Source organism: Perissodus microlepis, chromosome 22 (assembly GCF_051167445.1).
Source record: "Perissodus microlepis isolate ML-2025 ecotype Zambia chromosome 22, ASM5116744v1, whole genome shotgun sequence".
Classification (NCBI taxonomy): Eukaryota; Metazoa; Chordata; class Actinopteri; order Cichliformes; family Cichlidae; genus Perissodus; species Perissodus microlepis.
In genome coordinates this window covers 6,425,632-6,444,133 of record NC_140481.1, presented here as the reverse complement: position 1 = coordinate 6,444,133, position 18,502 = coordinate 6,425,632, and the positions used below count along the sequence as shown (strand labels likewise).

General features: G+C 41.6%; 1 protein-coding gene across 1 annotated transcript in view; it reads left to right on the top strand.

Annotated features, from left to right (window-relative positions):
• The first annotated feature begins 228 nt into the window (after positions 1-228).
• The window catches only part of kcng2 (potassium voltage-gated channel, subfamily G, member 2), a 40,711-nt gene continuing 22,437 nt past the window's right edge, over positions 229-18,502 (top strand). The window contains exons 1-2 of the mRNA XM_084920184.1: positions 229-728; positions 12,828-13,725. Of these exons, the coding sequence (XP_084776310.1) occupies positions 12,940-13,725 (786 nt within the window). The 5' untranslated portion in view covers positions 229-728; positions 12,828-12,939. The remainder of the gene's footprint in view (positions 729-12,827; positions 13,726-18,502) is intronic.

Sequence of the window (18,502 nt, the reverse complement as noted above, 5' to 3'; positions counted from 1 at the left end):
AAATAAATAAATACATTTTGATCAGTACCTAAATGTTAAAGAAAAGATTCTAAATTAAGGCATTAGATGTGCTGGGATCCTAAAAACAAACCAAAGAAAATTGAATTCTTATTTCAAATGTAAACTAAAACATTCCCATGGAAAGAAAAGAAATGATGAGAGTTTAATCTTATCACAATAAGAGTGGGAAGGGGAAAAGATACCAAACACTCCCCCTGACGCTGTGAGAAGCGGTCCTGCGCTCCCAGACGCGCAGTTAGTCAGAGCGCACCGCGGAGCGCGCAGATCCGGACGCACCTGAGCAGACGGAGCGCAGCGGCGTGGCCGTCAGAGAGCTGCACACAGCTCTTCACCTGTTCTGAGCCACACGCACACAAACACACACACGCACACGCTTCTCCGCAACATCTGCCACGTCGCCTCTGATGATGAAGAGACGGGGACAGCCCGGACGGAGTCTTCGCGGGTGTGGAACATTTCTGCGTCCCCTGGCGTCTCCGCTGGACCACATGATTGAATTTTAACGCAGATCGTTTTCGATCGTTCAAACCGGTGACTTTGAGAAGCCTTGAAACTCCGGTGCGGGCTGTGTGTGAAGCTCGGTGCTTCGTTCTCACTACAATGTCCCAGACCATCTGCGTGGGAAACTTACAGGCATGCTGCACGCGGAGGGGCGCGTACGTGCGAGCGGGCTGAAACAGATGGACTCAAGCCCAGCGACACACCGGGTAAGTCTGACAACTGCAAAACATCACATTACAGGTTTTTTTTTTGTTTTGTTTTTATTTGTTGCTTCGGTAGAGACAGCATAGTCAGTCTTAGACATGCAAGCGCTCAAATACTGACTGAAGAATAAGAGAGGCACTGCCGGCTTTTCCTCTTTTAAACTCACAAATATGACAAACTTCCTCCATTTCACTGGACTATCCCATTAATTATTCTATAGTGAGCAGTAAAGTGGCTACAGAGGATACTAGGTCCAACGAATACATTCATAATATCCTCCAAATTTTTTCCCCCATTAGATTATAATTTCTGTAATGTTCCTGAAGGGACTTCCAGAAGTGTCGTTAAGGTGCTTAGTTGCATCTCTTCCTGTTATGCTATTATTAGGTAATTCCTTTAGGGAGCACGAGGAGTACTACGGCCTGCTTTCTTTTATTTAAATATGTTTTCATGCATATTAAATAGTCACCTTGCCTTTAAGGAGCCTCTTCCCAGCAGCCTCCTGCTTTAAATGTGCTCTAGAGCAGGGTTAACGAGCACCAAACCTTGACCTGTCATCTCAAGAGGAAGAGTATTTGATTTTTCTGTCAATATTTGAGCAATGGAGTTGCACTGTGACTAGAAGAGAAGCTTTAAAAAAAGAAGCACCCCCATTCTTTTTTTTTTCTTGTTTTTCCTGTATGGATTGCCTGTATAAACATGCCAGCAACTCCTCCTGCTGGGACCATTAACCTGCTGGTATCTATAAAGGGATGCAAATGTTTCTTTCCCCTGAAATGTAAATCTGTGTGTTAAAGCACGCCCCACCCTTCCTGTGCGGTGGGGAACATGGCTATTGTCTTGCCTATTAAAAATATGTTGGTTTATCAAGTTCGCCCTGAAAGCAAACAGTTCCACCAACTTATTTCCCTCATTAGCCTTCCTCCTCCTCTTCCTCCAGCTGAAGGTTGAGCTAACAGAAGGAGCAGAGAAGCCTGCAGATTCTTGGGACATCATAGATGGAAGGTAGAAAGCTGCTGCTCTGCTTGTGTTCTTTGTGAAGGAATATAATGGGAATATTCATTATGTGGAACTAGGCAGCTTCTCCCCCCCCCCCGATGTTTGTTCCCTAAACTCCATCTCCATCCTAACTGGCCCCACCATCAAATAGATACTTTCCATTGCAGCAATTTATTCAACCCATTATCTTCCCCTCCCTATCTCATGCTTTGAGAAATCCAGTCCTTTGAATTAGCTGATTGACACGGAGTGTTGGGCTCAAAGGGAAGGTTTCATTTTCAAATTGAAACGGTCACGTACTTATTAAACTTCTATAAAAAGTAGTAATGATGTAAAGTTTGAGAGGATTTGGACGGACTTGTATGAAAGCAACTGGAGCAACTTTTTTTAAAAAGAGAAAAACAGGCCCATGATTGATTCCATTATAAATAACGCATAAGTAAAAAGCACAGAGCAAAAGCATGCTGCTCAAAAAAGACACTTTTAAGTCTGCTGTGTTGCTATTAGATGCCTCCTGACAGAGAATACACAGAATAAAGCTAAAAGTTAGATCCAAAACCTCAGCACTGATACAGTGTGGCTAACACTCTACAGATGCACAAAAGACAACACAATCAAAATGTTGCATGAAAAGGAGAATTCACTGCATCACAGTTTGTTTCAGCTGCTGGCCCTGCAGCCTGAAATCTTGACCACCACTTGTTTGGTGTTCAGTTGCCCCTGTGTGTGAGCGTTTGTCATTTTTTACATGAAAAAGATTTAAAAAAATAAATAAAAGTGCTCCCTAAAATTTGGCTGTGCAGGTGGTTCGTCAATTACTCATAATTTGAGCAGAAGAATGGAAGGCTGCGGGCTGTAGCAAGCAGCTAGGCCGACCACATTGTGTGCTTGTGAGTCAAAAGAATTGAGTGCAGTCAATGGACACAACTGTGTTTTTTTTCCCCTCTTAAGCTGCTGAGGTGTAAGTGTCCCTAATCTAAACTCTGTGCCTGCACATACGCAATTTCTGGCTTCTGAAAATTGTTTTTCCAAGTCATGGCAATCAAAAGATCCAAAATAATTACAAGGTAATGATTTAATGTGCATGAAAGTGCACCCTGTAGTACTGCCACTAAGCACCTCAAGGACACTTTTAGAAGCCCCCTCAGGAACATCACAGGAATGATGATGCAATGAGCTGAAAAAATACTGGCGGCCAGAGATACCCCTCAGTCTCCCAGTCTCCACCTATAATATGAATTTCAAAATTCTCAAGTGATCACATTCAAGAGATTTTCAGAAAACTTGAACTCTGACCCGAGGTCAAAGTTGACATGACATGTTTACTGTATGTTGACAATCGCACCACACTTGTAAGGCTAATAATATAAAACTTTTTGTCAGTTTTCAACAAATAAATCATGAATCATGTTGACCTTAAAGACCTTGATGTAAGGCAACTTTTTATGGACTGTGAACATGACCCCACAAAGTTTTGTTGGTATACATTCAAAACCTTTTAACCTATTGTGTTTACAGGTAGAACAACAGGCACACAAACACTACCAAATAATTGATTAATTGTTGTTGTTGAAGTTGGACAGCTCTGTACATTCATCTTTGAGCTCTAGTAGTAGAGCTCAAAGATTAGCTTTGCACTATTCTCAGTTTAAATGTAACCCTTTTTAAGCCATACTGGGCTTTAATGCTACCCTTTGGGTTCTTCCGTTGCCAGAAAAAAATCATTTTAGTTTCCTTCCCTCTCACTTTAAACCAGCTTTCTTCTGATTGGCTGGATCTGGCAACAAAGAGTTCTACATAAATCCAAGGAACTGAAATGGAGTGTCTAGAATTGTCAGCAGCCTGAGCTTCTGGCTCACAGGGGTTTCTTTTGCATACATATACCTCATTATTTGAAGCTTTTCCCATGTTTAATATGATCCTGTGCCACTGTAACAGTATAAAGAAGAGTATTATAGATTCAGTTGAATCACAATAATCAGTCGCTGCAGCCTTAGTGTTTTTCTTTTAGCTACAAAATGTACTTTGATCAAACTTACAGTGAGTGCAGTGTAGGTGGGTCAGTGCTGCAAGGCTCATTTCTGCCTTTGCATCTCTTTCCCGGTCTGATCTGCAAAGCCGGATCTCCAAAATATTCTGGTTCAAAATGAACAGTCATGCAAGTGCATTTTTTAAGCTTTCAAAGCAGTGTACATAAATAATAGGCTTTGGGTTACGGAAAGCCAACCCATTTAGCCCATTTATAATTCACAGTGTGGAAAGCATCCCATACTGGTTTGCCAGTTTCAATTATGAACATTAGGTATTGAATCCATAACAAAGGATCTGTTAAGTGAGACAAAACCTGGCTGGACAAAACCATCAGCTTCCATGAGTCATAATCTAATAGGTACTCTGTGCTGCTTCCTCTGAGTGGTACATATGTGATTATGCCGTGAGAAGCACTCTTTCTGTGATTATTGCAGTTTGCGTCATTCTAGATTATGAAATAATTTTCTCAGAGATGATTGCTGCACCTATACTGCTGGCAAGAAACTCAACGGTGCTCATAATTTCGAGCAGGGCTTTCAGCGACCAAAAAGTCATCCAGAGGGTAACCATCAGTGATTTAGCAGCCGGTCAGGTGAAGGTTCGGTGTCAGTCAAAACAGACGTCTGCTTCAGGCCTTTAACAAAGACGGAGGCTGAGTGGATGTGGGAAGGCAAATGCATCAGTGATGCGAGGATGGCATATTTATGCAAAGACTCATGTAAATTGTATTTTCATGAGCAGTTGGAGGTAAAAGAGCAATTCACATTTCAAGAGTTTTCTGTCTTCTTCACTTATTATTTCTGAAGAGGAACAGAGAGAAAGGTGACTCTTTTACTTTTGATTGCACAGATCCAATATTTGGGGTTGAAGGTCACCTGGTGTGACAAAAGCCTTTTTTATTAAAAATAAAAGGCTGTAACTGTAACTTGAGCTGTAATACCTCAACCTATTGGGGATGTTGGATTTCCTGTTTTATTAAATTAGAATTGCTCTGGAATTGAGAACTACTGGATCAATGTGCTAAAGCCAGAGCATTCTCATCCCAACCCATAACATACCGCCGATTTATCACGTCCCGACACATCTCACAGTAACGCTCGCGGCGGTAACACATGCTACAGCCATCTATTTCAGCCCTAACCCTAACCTTGACCCTATCAGATAGTGTTTTCCAAAGTGATTTATGATCAGCGCATAAAACACATTAACATGTATAGATTCAGTCCAAATGGCTCTTATGCCTCCAAATGTGCAACATACCGACGGTATGTGACAACCTGGGATGAGAACGAGTTGGCTAAAGTTAAAAATTAGACTAAGTGTCCAAAATCATTCATTTCACTACCTCCTGCCCCGTATACATGTTTAGGGTGTTCTGTGTGGTGGCTTATAGGGAGCACATCTGATAAATTAAAAACCACTTAGATCCATAGATAATGTATAAAAGATAAAAGAAAATGGAGCCTGTGTTTTCTCTAATGGTCAACAGGGGCCAGCTCCTCTGGATCCATAGAGAGTAAAAGGCAGCTTGGCTTTCTTGATCCATTCCCTAAATCAGCACTATCCTGATGAGTTTGCTGTCCTAAATCAATGGTTTCTAGTCTTACTGAATACAAGATGATATGCATTTTAGAAATGCTAGCCCTATTAGTGTTGAAAGGATGATTAAAAAAAAGGATTCACTTAAGTCTGGAGCAAACTTTTCACCAGTGCACGATTGAGTATGCAGAGTCCACACATCTGTTTTCAAAAAGCTGAGATGACAGCGGCCAAATGCTCTGTTCAAAGTTTAACATCCATATTATGCTACATCCATTTTAAATGGCCAAGTACGTTAATATCAACATGCAACGAATATATGTTTACTGCATGGTTTGTTATGTCCATCTGGGATGTTTCTACGATGACGGTGTACATCGATAATGCAGTGGCCGTTATGTTTAGTGTGGTATTGTGAGCACTGCCATAAGAATGATGGTGCCAAAAAACAAAGTGAGGCTTATAATAAAAACCCCCAAATTAAATAAAGATTGTTATAAGGTCCTTCTGTGTAAAAGTAGGTGAGATATTTTGTCTTAGATATGAACCTCCTGCTCTGGCTTGGGGAAATGCCAGGAGGGCCATCAGTGTCCACACGTGAGTGTACGAACAAAAAGTCACAGCATACAAGGAAAAAATAAATAAATAAATGATGTGTATATATATATATATATATATATATATATATATATATATATGTATATATATATACAGGACTCACTACACTAGATACGTTTTAATCGATATTAATGTTCTTTTTCCAATAAAGGAATGAATAACTTCCTCATCTAGTTTTTTCTCAAACATCTAAAACTACAAGACTTTAAACAGATGTTTTGAGTTTTGAAGATCCTACACCTTAATCCACCCAAAGAAACAGGTTTTATTTGTGTCTTTTTGTGTCTAATTAGAATTGGGACTGAGCTAACTCTTGTTGAGTTTTATTGGAAGGACTAGTTACAGCTTTTCATTTTTAAGGGGATAAAGAGACTGAAAAACTAAGCTGGATGTGTACAGGGTCGTTCTAAAAGAACAACTAAGCTTAGCAGAGTACCCCGCAATGCTCGGCAAGCTTGCTTTTCTACATTCATAGCTGATCACAAGAACAACCCACACACTTTTCTCTACTATCAGCTGCCTTCTTACCCTAAAGCTAAACCTATTTAACCTCACTTCAAGATGTGAGGGTTCTGCAGTCTCTTTCAGAGATATCATGAATACCATCAGACAGGATATTTGAACAAAAATGTATTTTGTGTACATGCTACGAGAAGACGCTCTGCCCTTCTTCTCAGCGATGAAATATAATTGAAACTGTCAACAAAGCTCTGCTTGGAGATGTGGGCGGTGAGCGATCTTAAAACATGTGATCTTGACTCCAAGTTTGTGGCTGTCTTGAGTATGTTGAGCTAAAAACTGAAAAATCAGTCTTTGCTCACAGGCAGCTGCTTTACCTGCAGCTCTTTAACCCTGCCGTTATTAAACAGCTGCAAAAGAAAACCGATGTGAACCCTCTGAGTTTTCTGTGGTCTATGAGACAGACTTTACATTACACGAATGTCCAGTGTTTATTTGAGAAATTCGAGTCTGTTCTGATTGCAGTAAAACTAGAGCTTAATGGACAGAGGATTTTTAAGACTGACACCAGTACTGATATTTGGTGAAATTGGCCATTATTTTTTTTTCTCAGAAACACTAAATTTAAATATTTGATATATTTAGATATTTCTGAGTCTTTACTAAGATAATATGCCACTACCATTTAAAATATTAAGATGTTGGTTTATTTTAATACCAATACTGTATTTCGGCAGATAGACAAAAACTAATATGTATGCAGGACTGATATAATAGGCAGAGAAGCTTAACTTTATTTGGGAGGGGGTTATTATGATAATTATGATCACTGCTCATGCGGTTGTGCTCATAAGTTTACATACCCTGGCAGAATTGATGACGTCTCAACCATTTTTCAGAGAATATGAATCATAACACAAAAACTTTAATGTCACTCATGGTTAGTGGTTGGCTCAAGCCATTTATTATCAAACAACTGTGTTTACTCTTTTTAAATAGTAATCACTACACAAACTACCCAAATGACCCTGATCAGCGGTTACACAGCCTGGTGATTTGGTCTAATAACATGCACACGACTCGAAACAAAAAGGTTAGAATGGCTATTAAAGATAAACATCTTCACCTGTGATCTGTTTGCTTGTAATTGGTGGGTGTGTATAAAAGGTCAGTGACTTTCTGGACTCCTGACAGACTCCAGTGCTGCTGTACTGATGTTTTTTGGATTCAAAGTCATGGGTAAAGCAAAAGAATTGTCAAAGAATCTGCGGGAAAAAGTAGCTGAACTCTATAGAACAGGAAAGGGGTATAAGAAAATGTCAAAGCAATCAGCAGTGTTCAAACTTTAATTGCAAAGTAGAAAATTAGGGGTTCTGTTGAAACCAATGCATGGTCAGGTGGACCAACTAAAATTTCAGCCACAACTGTCAGAAAAACTGTTCAGGATACAAAGAAAAACCCAGAAATAACTTCAGGTGAAATACAGGACTCTCTGAAAAAATGTGGTGTGGCTGTTTCAAGATGCATAATAAACAACAAATGCCACAAAGTGTTCCACTTACAAAATGCCAAACAGTACAGAGACGAGCCTCAAACCTTCTGGAACAAAGTCATTTGGAGTGATGAGACGAAAATTCAACTTTTTGGCCCAAACCATGAACACTACATTTGGAGAGGATTTAACAAGGCCTGTGATGAAAGGTACACCACTCCTACTGTGAAACTTGTTGGTGGATCGCTGATGTTTCAGGGATGTGTGAGCTACATAGGCACAGCAAATTTGGTCAGAAGTGATGGCGATATGAGTGCAGTAAGTTATCCAAAAATAAATAAATAAATACTGGAGAAAAATTTGCACTCATCAGCTCGGAAGCTGTGCATTGCAACATGTGAATGATCCAAAACACAAGGCCAAGTCGACCTCTGATTGGCTACAGCAAAATGAAGCGAATGTTCTGGAGTGGCCATCTCATTATCATTGAACCAATCTGAGGAGACCTCCAACGTGCAGTTCATGCAAGACAGCCCAAGAATTTATAGGAACTGGAAGCTTTTTACCAGGAAGAATGGGAAGCTTTACCATCTGAGAAGATAAAAAGCCACATCCACAACTACCAGAAAAGACTTAAAGATGCGATTGGTGTTAAAGGGGGCAAAACACAGTATTAAGAACTGAGGTATGTAAGCTTTTGATCAGAGTCATTTGGGTAGTTTGTGTAGTGATTATGATTTAAAAAGAGTAAACACAGTTATTTGACAATAAATGGCTTCAGCCAACAACTAACCATGAGTGAAATTAATTTTTTTTTTGTTGTTATGATTTATATTCTCTGAAAAATGGTTAAGAAATCATGAATTCTGGCAGTGTATGTAAACTTATGAGCAAAATATTATATTTAGAATTTTTAGATAATCGGGGAGGGGCCTCATCAGATTCAGCAAAACAGTGAACATCAAAAAACATCGTTAATGAAGACTACACATCAGCAAATGCAGTCTGGTGGCCAAACTCTTGCTGCAAATGCTTTAATGTTTCATTTACTTGGCTAGAAATGTAGGATTTCCACGACTAAATAAATCCTTATGTGACATGTTATTCGTTCGTGGTTTGCCATCTTCCTATATAGCTTGAATTTATTCTCTCTGTACTTTTTTAGCCACCCTGCGGTGCAGTGTCATGCTCAATAAACTGCTCCTGTCAGAACCACTTTTCTGAGTTGCTGTAGAGGTGACGCTCTCTGAACCCCACCCCGGGAGAAAATGACCTGTTTCAGACTGATTGGCCCCACAAATAGAAGAGGAAACTGAGGATAGCTGGAGGGGTCCAACTCTTAATTTGTTGTGACGATATTCCGAGTCTCTCTACATCAGCTCCACTGCCTCGGGTCCAGTCCAGTCATTCTCAGCAAACAGGATCACAGGCCTTTGCTATATATATCTGGTTTATGTGTGCAAATACCCATGTTACGTAAAGCAAAGGGTTATAAACTGAACACAACAAATATGTAATTAGAGTCAAAGAGTTTCTGAAGATGAGAAAAGATGTGCAAAGAAGCAACAAAGAAGCAACACGTTTGTCTGTGTGATCAGCGAGTGATGACACAAGTCTGATTCAGCAACAACAGCAGGCATTCAGGCATCACTGCAAAACTCAATCAGAAATGTGCAAAAGCAAGACTTCTTGCTTCAACAGCACTGATTTGTAGGTAGATTGTTTTTACAAACAAACAAACAGTTTTGCTGTTATTTTCAGAAGATGATCCTTGGACAGATACTGAACCCCAAGTAGTCCTATTAAGAATTCATCCCAGTGTGAATGTTACATAGAAAGCACTTAGGCATAGAAAAAAGTGTTTGTTTGAATAGGTCTGAGTAGGTGAATGAGGCATGCTTATAAAAGCACACAGTTCATTTGCCATTTATAAGAAAAAAGGTAATGCTTCCTCATCAAATGTGCTTGTACAGTAGAAAAACTAATTGTTATCAATATGTGGTATTGCTGTTATGTTAAACATGGCTCTGGAACTGGCATTAAATGCATCTGAAGGAAATCAGCTTAGCTCAGTGCCAACTCAGCTGATACCTTTCTGTACAATACTCACATTAGGATTTACCAAGGATCTGCAATCCCCTTTGCTACCCACCTTCACCCCTGCTCATCCTTTGCTGTTTCTGATGTCACTGATCTCTGTTCTGGGTCTTGATGACACTCCCACCATGCATGGCTTTCCATGAAAGGACACAGAACTGTTAGAATGGAGCCTTGCCACCATATGTGACAGTGGAAATGAGATATTTCTTTTGACTACAGGAGTCCTGCCTGAAGTAACCATTCCTATATGACTTGTCTCTGGGACCTTTCTTAAGTTAATCTTTTAGGATAGTAGAAACCCTTGGCAAACATATAATACTTACAATGACTGTTTTCATCTTTAGAGATTACAGTCGGAGAAAAGAAATTGCCATCCATCCGCTACTGCTTATCCTTTTCAGGGTCGCCTATCCCAGCTGTCTTATGGGGAGAGGCAGGGTACACCCTGGACAGGTCGCGAATCTGTCACAGGGCTAACACATAGACAAAGACAACCAATTACACTCACACCTATGGGCAATTCAGTGTTTCCAATTAACCTATCCCCACTAACTGCATGTCTTTAGGCTGTGGGAGGAAGCTGGAGTACCTGGAGTGAACACACAAACACGGGGAGAACATGCAAACTCCAGACAGAAAGACCTTGGCCTGTTGGGTGTAATTGAACTCAGGACCTTCTTGCTGTGAGGCAACAGTGCTAACTACTGTGCCACTGTGCTGCCCAGAATGAATGGAGAGACAAAATACCAATCAAAACTATAACCCAGCCTGAATTCTGGCTCCCAAAGATCGGCTATGTGGCCATGAGTCATGCAGATTACAAACAATCAGTATATCATAATTACAGATACGCCTGATCGAATTTCATTATGTGGATAAATCAAACGTGTCCACAGAATCAATTCCTTCCATTCCAACCTCTCCAGCACCATGGGCAAGAACAAAGAGCTGTCAAAGAATGTCAGGGACAAGACTGTAGAACTTCACACGACTGTAATGGGCTACAAGAACATCAGCAAGAGGCTTAGTGAGAAGGTGACAAAGGTTGTTGTGATTAATCTGAAATAGAAGAAATATAAAATGACCATCAATTGCCCTCGGTCTGGAACCATGCAATGTGGTCGAATGAAACCGAAATCAAGCAAACTGGCATCAATTTGACCTGCCATGTTTAGAGGAAGACAAATGGTAAGTATGAGCCAAAGACTACTATCCCCGCTGTCAAGCACAGCTTTGCAACTGTTTTTCTGCTGAGGCTACATGGTAACATTCATTCATTCATTGAGGTACCAGTGGATGGAGCCATGCCCTGTAAAGTCTTGGAGGAGAACCTCTTTCCCTCAGCCAGAACACTGAAGATGGGCCTTACATGGGCCTTCTAGCGTGACAGTGACCCAAAACATACCCTCAAGCCAACAAAATGGCTAAAAAATAAGCACATTAAAGTCATGGAGCCAGTCTCCCGATCTCAGTCCTACAGGAAATCTGTGGCGGGAGCTGAAACTGATATGCGCAAACCTGGCGATCAACTACAAGAAACGCTTCCATCGAGGGTTTCTCCAACAAATTCTAAGACATATTTTGCTTGAGGATCAAACACTTATTTCACTCACATGCAAATAAATTCATTAATTTGAGGTAAAACAGTAAAAAAACACTTTGATGAAGATAAAACATTGAACATTATTTTAATGTCATGTGTTGTAGGTAGATCCTCTCCTGTGTTTGTGTTCGTCTCAGCGTGCTGCGATTGGGCCTGTGTGATGTTCTACATTTCCTACAGGATAATAAAGCGAACTTTGTTTCACAGCCTGCTGATGCAGTGAATAGAAAAACATTATTCATTTCTCTGCTTTGATTTCAAACCTCAGCATGAACTCTAGTTGCTTTTCTCTGAGCTTACGCTGCTGTTTGACTCCACATCATTTTATACAGCTATGGAAAAATCTGACTCTTGACTGAGGTGTTTTTTTTTCTTAAAAACCTTTCATCTATGTGTTCCATCTTCAGGCCAGCCAGAAAAGGAGTTAAAAGCCATGATTGCAGCGATTACTTGGTTTACTCTTGCAGCTTAAAATATGCTTGGCTAGCCTGATGATATAAGTCACAAGTACAGAGAGGTCAGCTTGAAGAAAGTGAGTTACCAGTTTCATAATGCCATGAAGTTTTCCAAAGACTGGGAACTTTCTGAAGCACTAATATTTCCCCAGACACATTAGTTTCCACTACTGCTCAGTGGGTAGGTCTGGATCTCCTGTGTGGAGTTTGCATGTTCTCTTTATGACTGTTTCCTTTTGAAAAACATACTCATTCATGCCACTTCTCAAAGCCTCTCCCAGGATTTCATAAAAGGCCCTTAAATAGGTAAATTAGTTTGCTGATGCTTCTAAGTGGGTCATCTGTTTTTACGTAATTTTTGTGTAGGATAGTGGAAAACGGGTAGACATGCGAGACAACGAAAAAAAAACCCCACTTCCCGTACACACATGCATCTACCAGCATTTCTGTGCAATCAAATGCAATAAGTAATGTCAGTCACTTCTGTAATCCTCTGTCTTCCTCTTGTACATAATTCAAAGCAGAGTACTCTCTGAGCACCTATCACCACCTAATAGGCTTCATTAGCTTCCTCCATCTTTGACTCTACAGCTTCTCATTCACCTTTGAGTAAATCTACTAATTGCTGCTGTTACGTTCAGATGAACTGATACATTTTAGTGCTGTATGTAAATAAAAAGTGATGACGGTGCGAAGAATGAAATCAAAGTTGCTGTCTGACCTTCACAAACCTGTCTAACTGCTCTGCATTGCCCACGAGCATGTACCTGATGTCACTTAGATATTTGTCTTTTCTGTCATACAGAGACGCGCTGTGCTGCTGAATGGGTGACGAGCTGCGACTCACGTCACCAGCCCTGTGAAACCACCTCTCATCGCATCGTGCGGGACAGGATTCCCCCAGCAGAGCTGCAGGGATGTACCAGGAGGTGGCCTTCCTGGCAGGGAGCACTGATCACCAGTTCACCACATTCCAGTTTAAACGCTTGGAGAACCCACAAGAGGTCACATCCAAGAAGGGGTTGTTCTATAAGCGCGCTCAGCTCCTGCTTCAGCCTCAGTCTCACCGAGAGGATGGAGATGAGATTGACCTGGCGGATGGGGCAGCCATCATCAATGTGGGTGGCATTAAGTACCACATCCCCTGGTCCACGCTGGATGAGTTCCCTCTCACGCGACTGGGGAAGCTACGGGCTTGTAGCAACGAAGCAGAGATCATGGACGTGTGCGATGATTACGACGGCAGCTGCAACGAGTACTTTTTCGACAGAAACCCGTCAGCTTTCCGCATCATCGTGACTTTCCTGGCAGCGGGAAAACTGAGGCTCCTGAGGGAGATGTGTGCATTGTCCTTCCAGGAGGAGCTGCTGTACTGGGGGGTGGAGGAGAACAACCTGGACTGGTGCTGCCTCAGGAAGCTGCGATTAAGGCAGGAGGAGTACAAAGAGCAGCAGAGGCTGGAGGAGGAGGAGGGGGCCGAGCTCAACTCACCGCAGTCCTGCGAGGAGACCCAGCAGCCTGTGGAAGGACCAGAGGAGACCTTTTCAGGAGGCTGCATGCGGAGGCTGAGGGACATGGTGGAGAACCCCCACTCGGGCCTTCCAGGGAAGATCTTCGCCTGCCTCTCGGTCTTATTTGTAGCCATCACTGCTGTGACCCTGTGTGTCAGCACCATGCCCGACCTCAGAGAGGAGGAGGAGAGAGTGAGTTCTCTTCAGAAATAACTTTTTTTTTCAAAATACAGTGAGGTCAATAAGTATTGTGTGATTTGCAAGTTATCTTACTTAGAGATCATGGAGGGGTCTACAATTTTCAGCATATGTGCATTTCCACTGTGAGAGACAGAATCTAAAAAGAAAAATCCGGAAATCACATTGTATGATTTTTGAACAATTAATTTGTGAATTACTGTGTCAAATAAGTATTTGATCACTTGCTTATTAGCTAGATTTCTGACCCTCAAAGATCTGTTATTTTGCTTTCAAATAGTCCAGCTACACTCTGCTCATGATTCTAAATTTGTAGCACCTGTTTGAGGTCGTTAGCTGTCATAAAGACACCTGTGCACCCCACAATCAGCCAAAGTCTAAGTAGCAACATGGGCAAAACCAAAGAGCTGTCAAAAGACACAAGAAACAAAATTGTAGACCTTCACAAAGCTGGAAAGGGCTACAATTGCCAAGCAGCTTGGTGAAAAAAGAACAACTGTTGGAGCAACTGTCAGAAAATGGAAGAGGCTAATGATGACTGTCAATGTCCCTCGGACTGGGGCCCCACGGAAGATCTCTCCTCGTGGGGTTTCAATAATGCTAAGAATGGTGAAGAATCAGCCCAGAACTACACGGGAGGAGCTGGTCAATGCCGTGAAGACAGCTGGGACCATCGTTTCCAAGGCTACTATCAGTAATACACTAAGACGTCGTGGTTTAAAATTGCATTGCATGGAAGGTTCCCCTGCTTAAGTCAGCCCATGCCCAGGTCCGTCTGAAGTTTGCCAGGGACCATCTGGATGATCCAGAGGAGTCATGGGAGAAAGTCCTATGGTCAGATGAGACCAAAGTAGAACATTTTGGTCTTAACTCCATTCGCCATTTTGGAGGAAGAAGAATGATGAGTATCATCCCAATAATACCATACCTACTGTGAAGCATGGGGCTGGAAGCATCATGCTGTGGGGGTGTTTTTCTGCTCAGGGGACAGGACGACTGCACTGTATTAAGGAGAGAATGAATGGGGCCATGTATTGTGACATATTGGGCAAAAACCTCCTTTCCTCAGTCAGAGCATTAAAGATGGGTCGTGGCTGGGTCTTCCAACATGACAATGACCCAAAGCACACAGCCAGGAAAACCAAGGAGTGGCTCCGTAAGAAGCATATCAAGGTTCTGGAGTGGCCTAGCCAGTCTCTAGACACTAAATCCAATAGAAAATCTTTGGAGGGAGCTGAAACTCCGTGTTGCTCAGCGACAGCCCCGAAACCTAACAGATCTAGAGAAGATCTATATGGAGGAGTGGGCCAAAATCCCTCCCTGAACTACAGGAACCGTTTGACCTCTGTAATTGTTAACAAAGGCTTCTGTATCAATATCTAACATTTTTTGACTTAAGTGATCAAATATTTATTTGACACAGTAATTCACAAATAAATTGTTCAAAAATCATACAATGTGATTTCTGGATTTTTCTTTTTAGATTCTGTGTCTCACAGTGGAAATGCACCTCTGCTGAAAATATTAGACCCCTCCATGATTTCTAAGTAAGATAACTTGCAAATCTTTCCAGATCCACAGATTTTAACTGAAATTATTCAAAAATTCCTAACTGGTTTCCAGAATGAAGCCTTTTTGAGTTACTGCTTTGCTTTTATTCAGTAAAAACTGCAGCGCTGGGCACCAGAATATCTATTATTAGAAATCATGACTAAATCCAAAGGTGGCATCTCTGAACTTTAGAAGATAAGACAGGATTTCCTCACTAAGTTTAGACAAACAGACAGCAGTCATGGATTCTGGCTCCCACTCAGCACTGTTCCAGTATAGCAGCAGATTCTTTATGAGGAACACCACAGTTATGGCTTTACACACAAAAACAATCTTTGTAAATGGTAAATGGCCTGTATTTATATAGCGCTTTACTAGTCCCTAAGGACCCCAAAGCGCTTTACATGTCCAGTCATCCACCCATTCACACACACATTCACACACTGGTGATGGCAAGCTACATTGTAGCCACAGCCACCCTGGGGCGCACTGACAGAGGCGAGGCTGCCGGACACTGGCGCCACCAGGCCCTCTGACCACCACCAGTAGGCAACGGGTGAAGTGTCTTGCCCAAGGACACAACGACCGAGACTGTCCAAGCCGGGGCTCGAACCGGCAACCTTCCGATTACAAGGCGAACGCCCAACTCTTGAGCCACGATCGTTTAAGTCTGATGGGAAGGGAACCCTGTCCTAGGAATTCTCTTTGTTTCAGTATAGCCTCAGGCTGTATATGCTGTACAGCTGCTTCAGTAAAATTCAGATTATGTTGAGGCAGCAGCCCACATACTGAGGCGAAGGCTCAGGCACAACAGCTCAGGCTTCGTCTCCCCTCACTCGAATACCAGTTTATTGAGAGTCTCCCTTCACAGTCTCTGCATATGTTATTACACAGCAACACATGATATATGTTCTCTCCTATATGGAATAAGTGACAGCAAGCGCCTCACAAGGACGATAACGAGGCTCTGTATTCATCTTTAAAAGAATAAATGGATTTTAATTTTGCATTAGCAGAATCCCACTGATTGTCTCTGCATGTGGCTGATTTTATTTGACCTGCTACAAAAAATGAATATGAATTAAGCTCATTATTGTTATATAACACCGTGACATGCTAATCTCTACAGTTAGCAGCTGTATACTTTAAACCATAACAAGACCAAGTGACCAGTAAACACAGTGTGAGCACTAACTGGAAATACACAAATTGATATTAATATTAGTGCTGCTGTCAGCGTTAATCTCGTGAAAATGATGTTACTGCATAACCGCATTAATGCGGCAAATCTCTGTTAGCTAGTTAATGCGGATTGCCCCGTGCACGGTAACGAGCTAACCGCGCTAACACGTTGACGCCGTGCAGCCGCACGCTCGGGGCAATCCGCGTTAACTAGCTAACAGAGATTTACCGCATTAATGCGGTTATGCATTAACATCATTTTAACGAGATTAACGCTGACAGCACTAATATTAATATTATGAAACATTCTAATAAACTGCTCATTTCTAAGTACTCAATGATACTTTACATTGTAAGGAAAAGAAATTAGAGAAATCTGGCAATTTCCCTTCTGCCAGCACTTCTTGACTGTCACAGTAACTCATTCTTCAGCATGTCTTTTATCCATCTTTGTAAAAAATCTAAAGAAGCATGTGCACTACTTTAGAACAGGATATCAAAATGTCTGCAATTTGAACAAATATTTGCAACAGAATAGTTTGCAAGCACAGAAAAAGATGCTGAAGAAACTGCAGCAGCAGGGAAACTTACATCATCGTTCCACCTCAGTTTCTCTGACATCCATAAATGTTGCCATAACTTAGCACTGACATGTGTGAGCTACTGCAGCGCTTTGCTTAGTACTTTTAATAGCTGGTAAAAGTACCCTAAGTGAATATACTTTAACGACTTTTAACTTTTTTATCTTTTTTTTTTTTAAACTGATCTACATTTCAGCCTTACTCTTGGAATTGCTGATCTAGATTTGAGCGGTTTGTGTTGCCAGCTGGCACTCAGGCCTCACTTCACTGTGTTGTATGTTCAGTCAACCGATCACTAAATATGCAGCGTTCCCTTGCAGTGAATCACAGCTACAGCAGCACTTCAGTCTGTACTTTCCTCCCGTATGGGCAAGGCAAACATTTTAAGGATGTGTTTACATCTGTTAGCACGATACTTGCGTAACTTGGAGTGTGTGGGCTACCGTGTGAGGAATTAGGCCATTAATTATCTTTTGATACATATAATTAGCGTGGAGAAAAGAATGGCCTCAAAATGTCCTTTGAAAGAATGGCAACTCTAACTCCATCCACTCCATCCAACCACAACAATCAAAACCTTTTTTATGGTTCTGTTTGTGTATATCTTTCACTAAAAGGGGTTCACTACTAGTAAAAAAAAGAGCCTTGGAAATCTTGGAAGCCCCATTCTGCAATGTAGTCTTGGTTTTGTCAACATGGTGAACCTTGAACTTCAGTTTGTTTTCTTTTTGTTTTTGGAGAAAAAGATGCGCCCTGGCTTTAAACAGCATTGACTTTTGATTGACTTTTGGGCATGAATTCATAATTCACAACCTCATGAGTGTCAAAGAAAATGATGAGCTTGGTCTTGGTTTTGCTGCTGACCCTCTTCAGTCTTGCCAATTGCTCTTTTACTATGAAGACTGATGTGAAGTCTGGTTATCGGTAGGGATGGTAAATGGTAAATGGACTGGTTCTTATATAGCGCTTTTCTACTCATCTGAGCACTCAAAGCACTTTACACAACTTGTGCATTCACCCATTCACACAAGCACATCTTTCTAAGTGCTTCATAGGTAACATTCACACACATTCATACTCCGATGGATGCATCGGAGAGCAATTTGGGGTTAGTATCTTGCCCAAGGATATTTGGCATGTAGACTAGGGGAAGCCAGGAATCGAACCACCAACCTTCCGATCAGTGGATGACCTGAGGATGTGTTTACATCATGGTAGAGCGGTGGGTACTGGTGGGTACAATGGCACCGGATACCGGTACCAAAAAGCAGCGCACATTTCGGTGCTTCATTTCGGTGCTTCATTTCGGTGCTTTTTTTTTACTGAGATGTCACACACTTTGGATTCTAGCCAATCATTTTACCTTTGCAAGCGTAGTAGGCGGGCCCAGGTACATACGTTCTTTTAGAGCAGAGCTACAGATTAAAAATGCCCAAGGCGAAGCGGTCAAAAGTCTG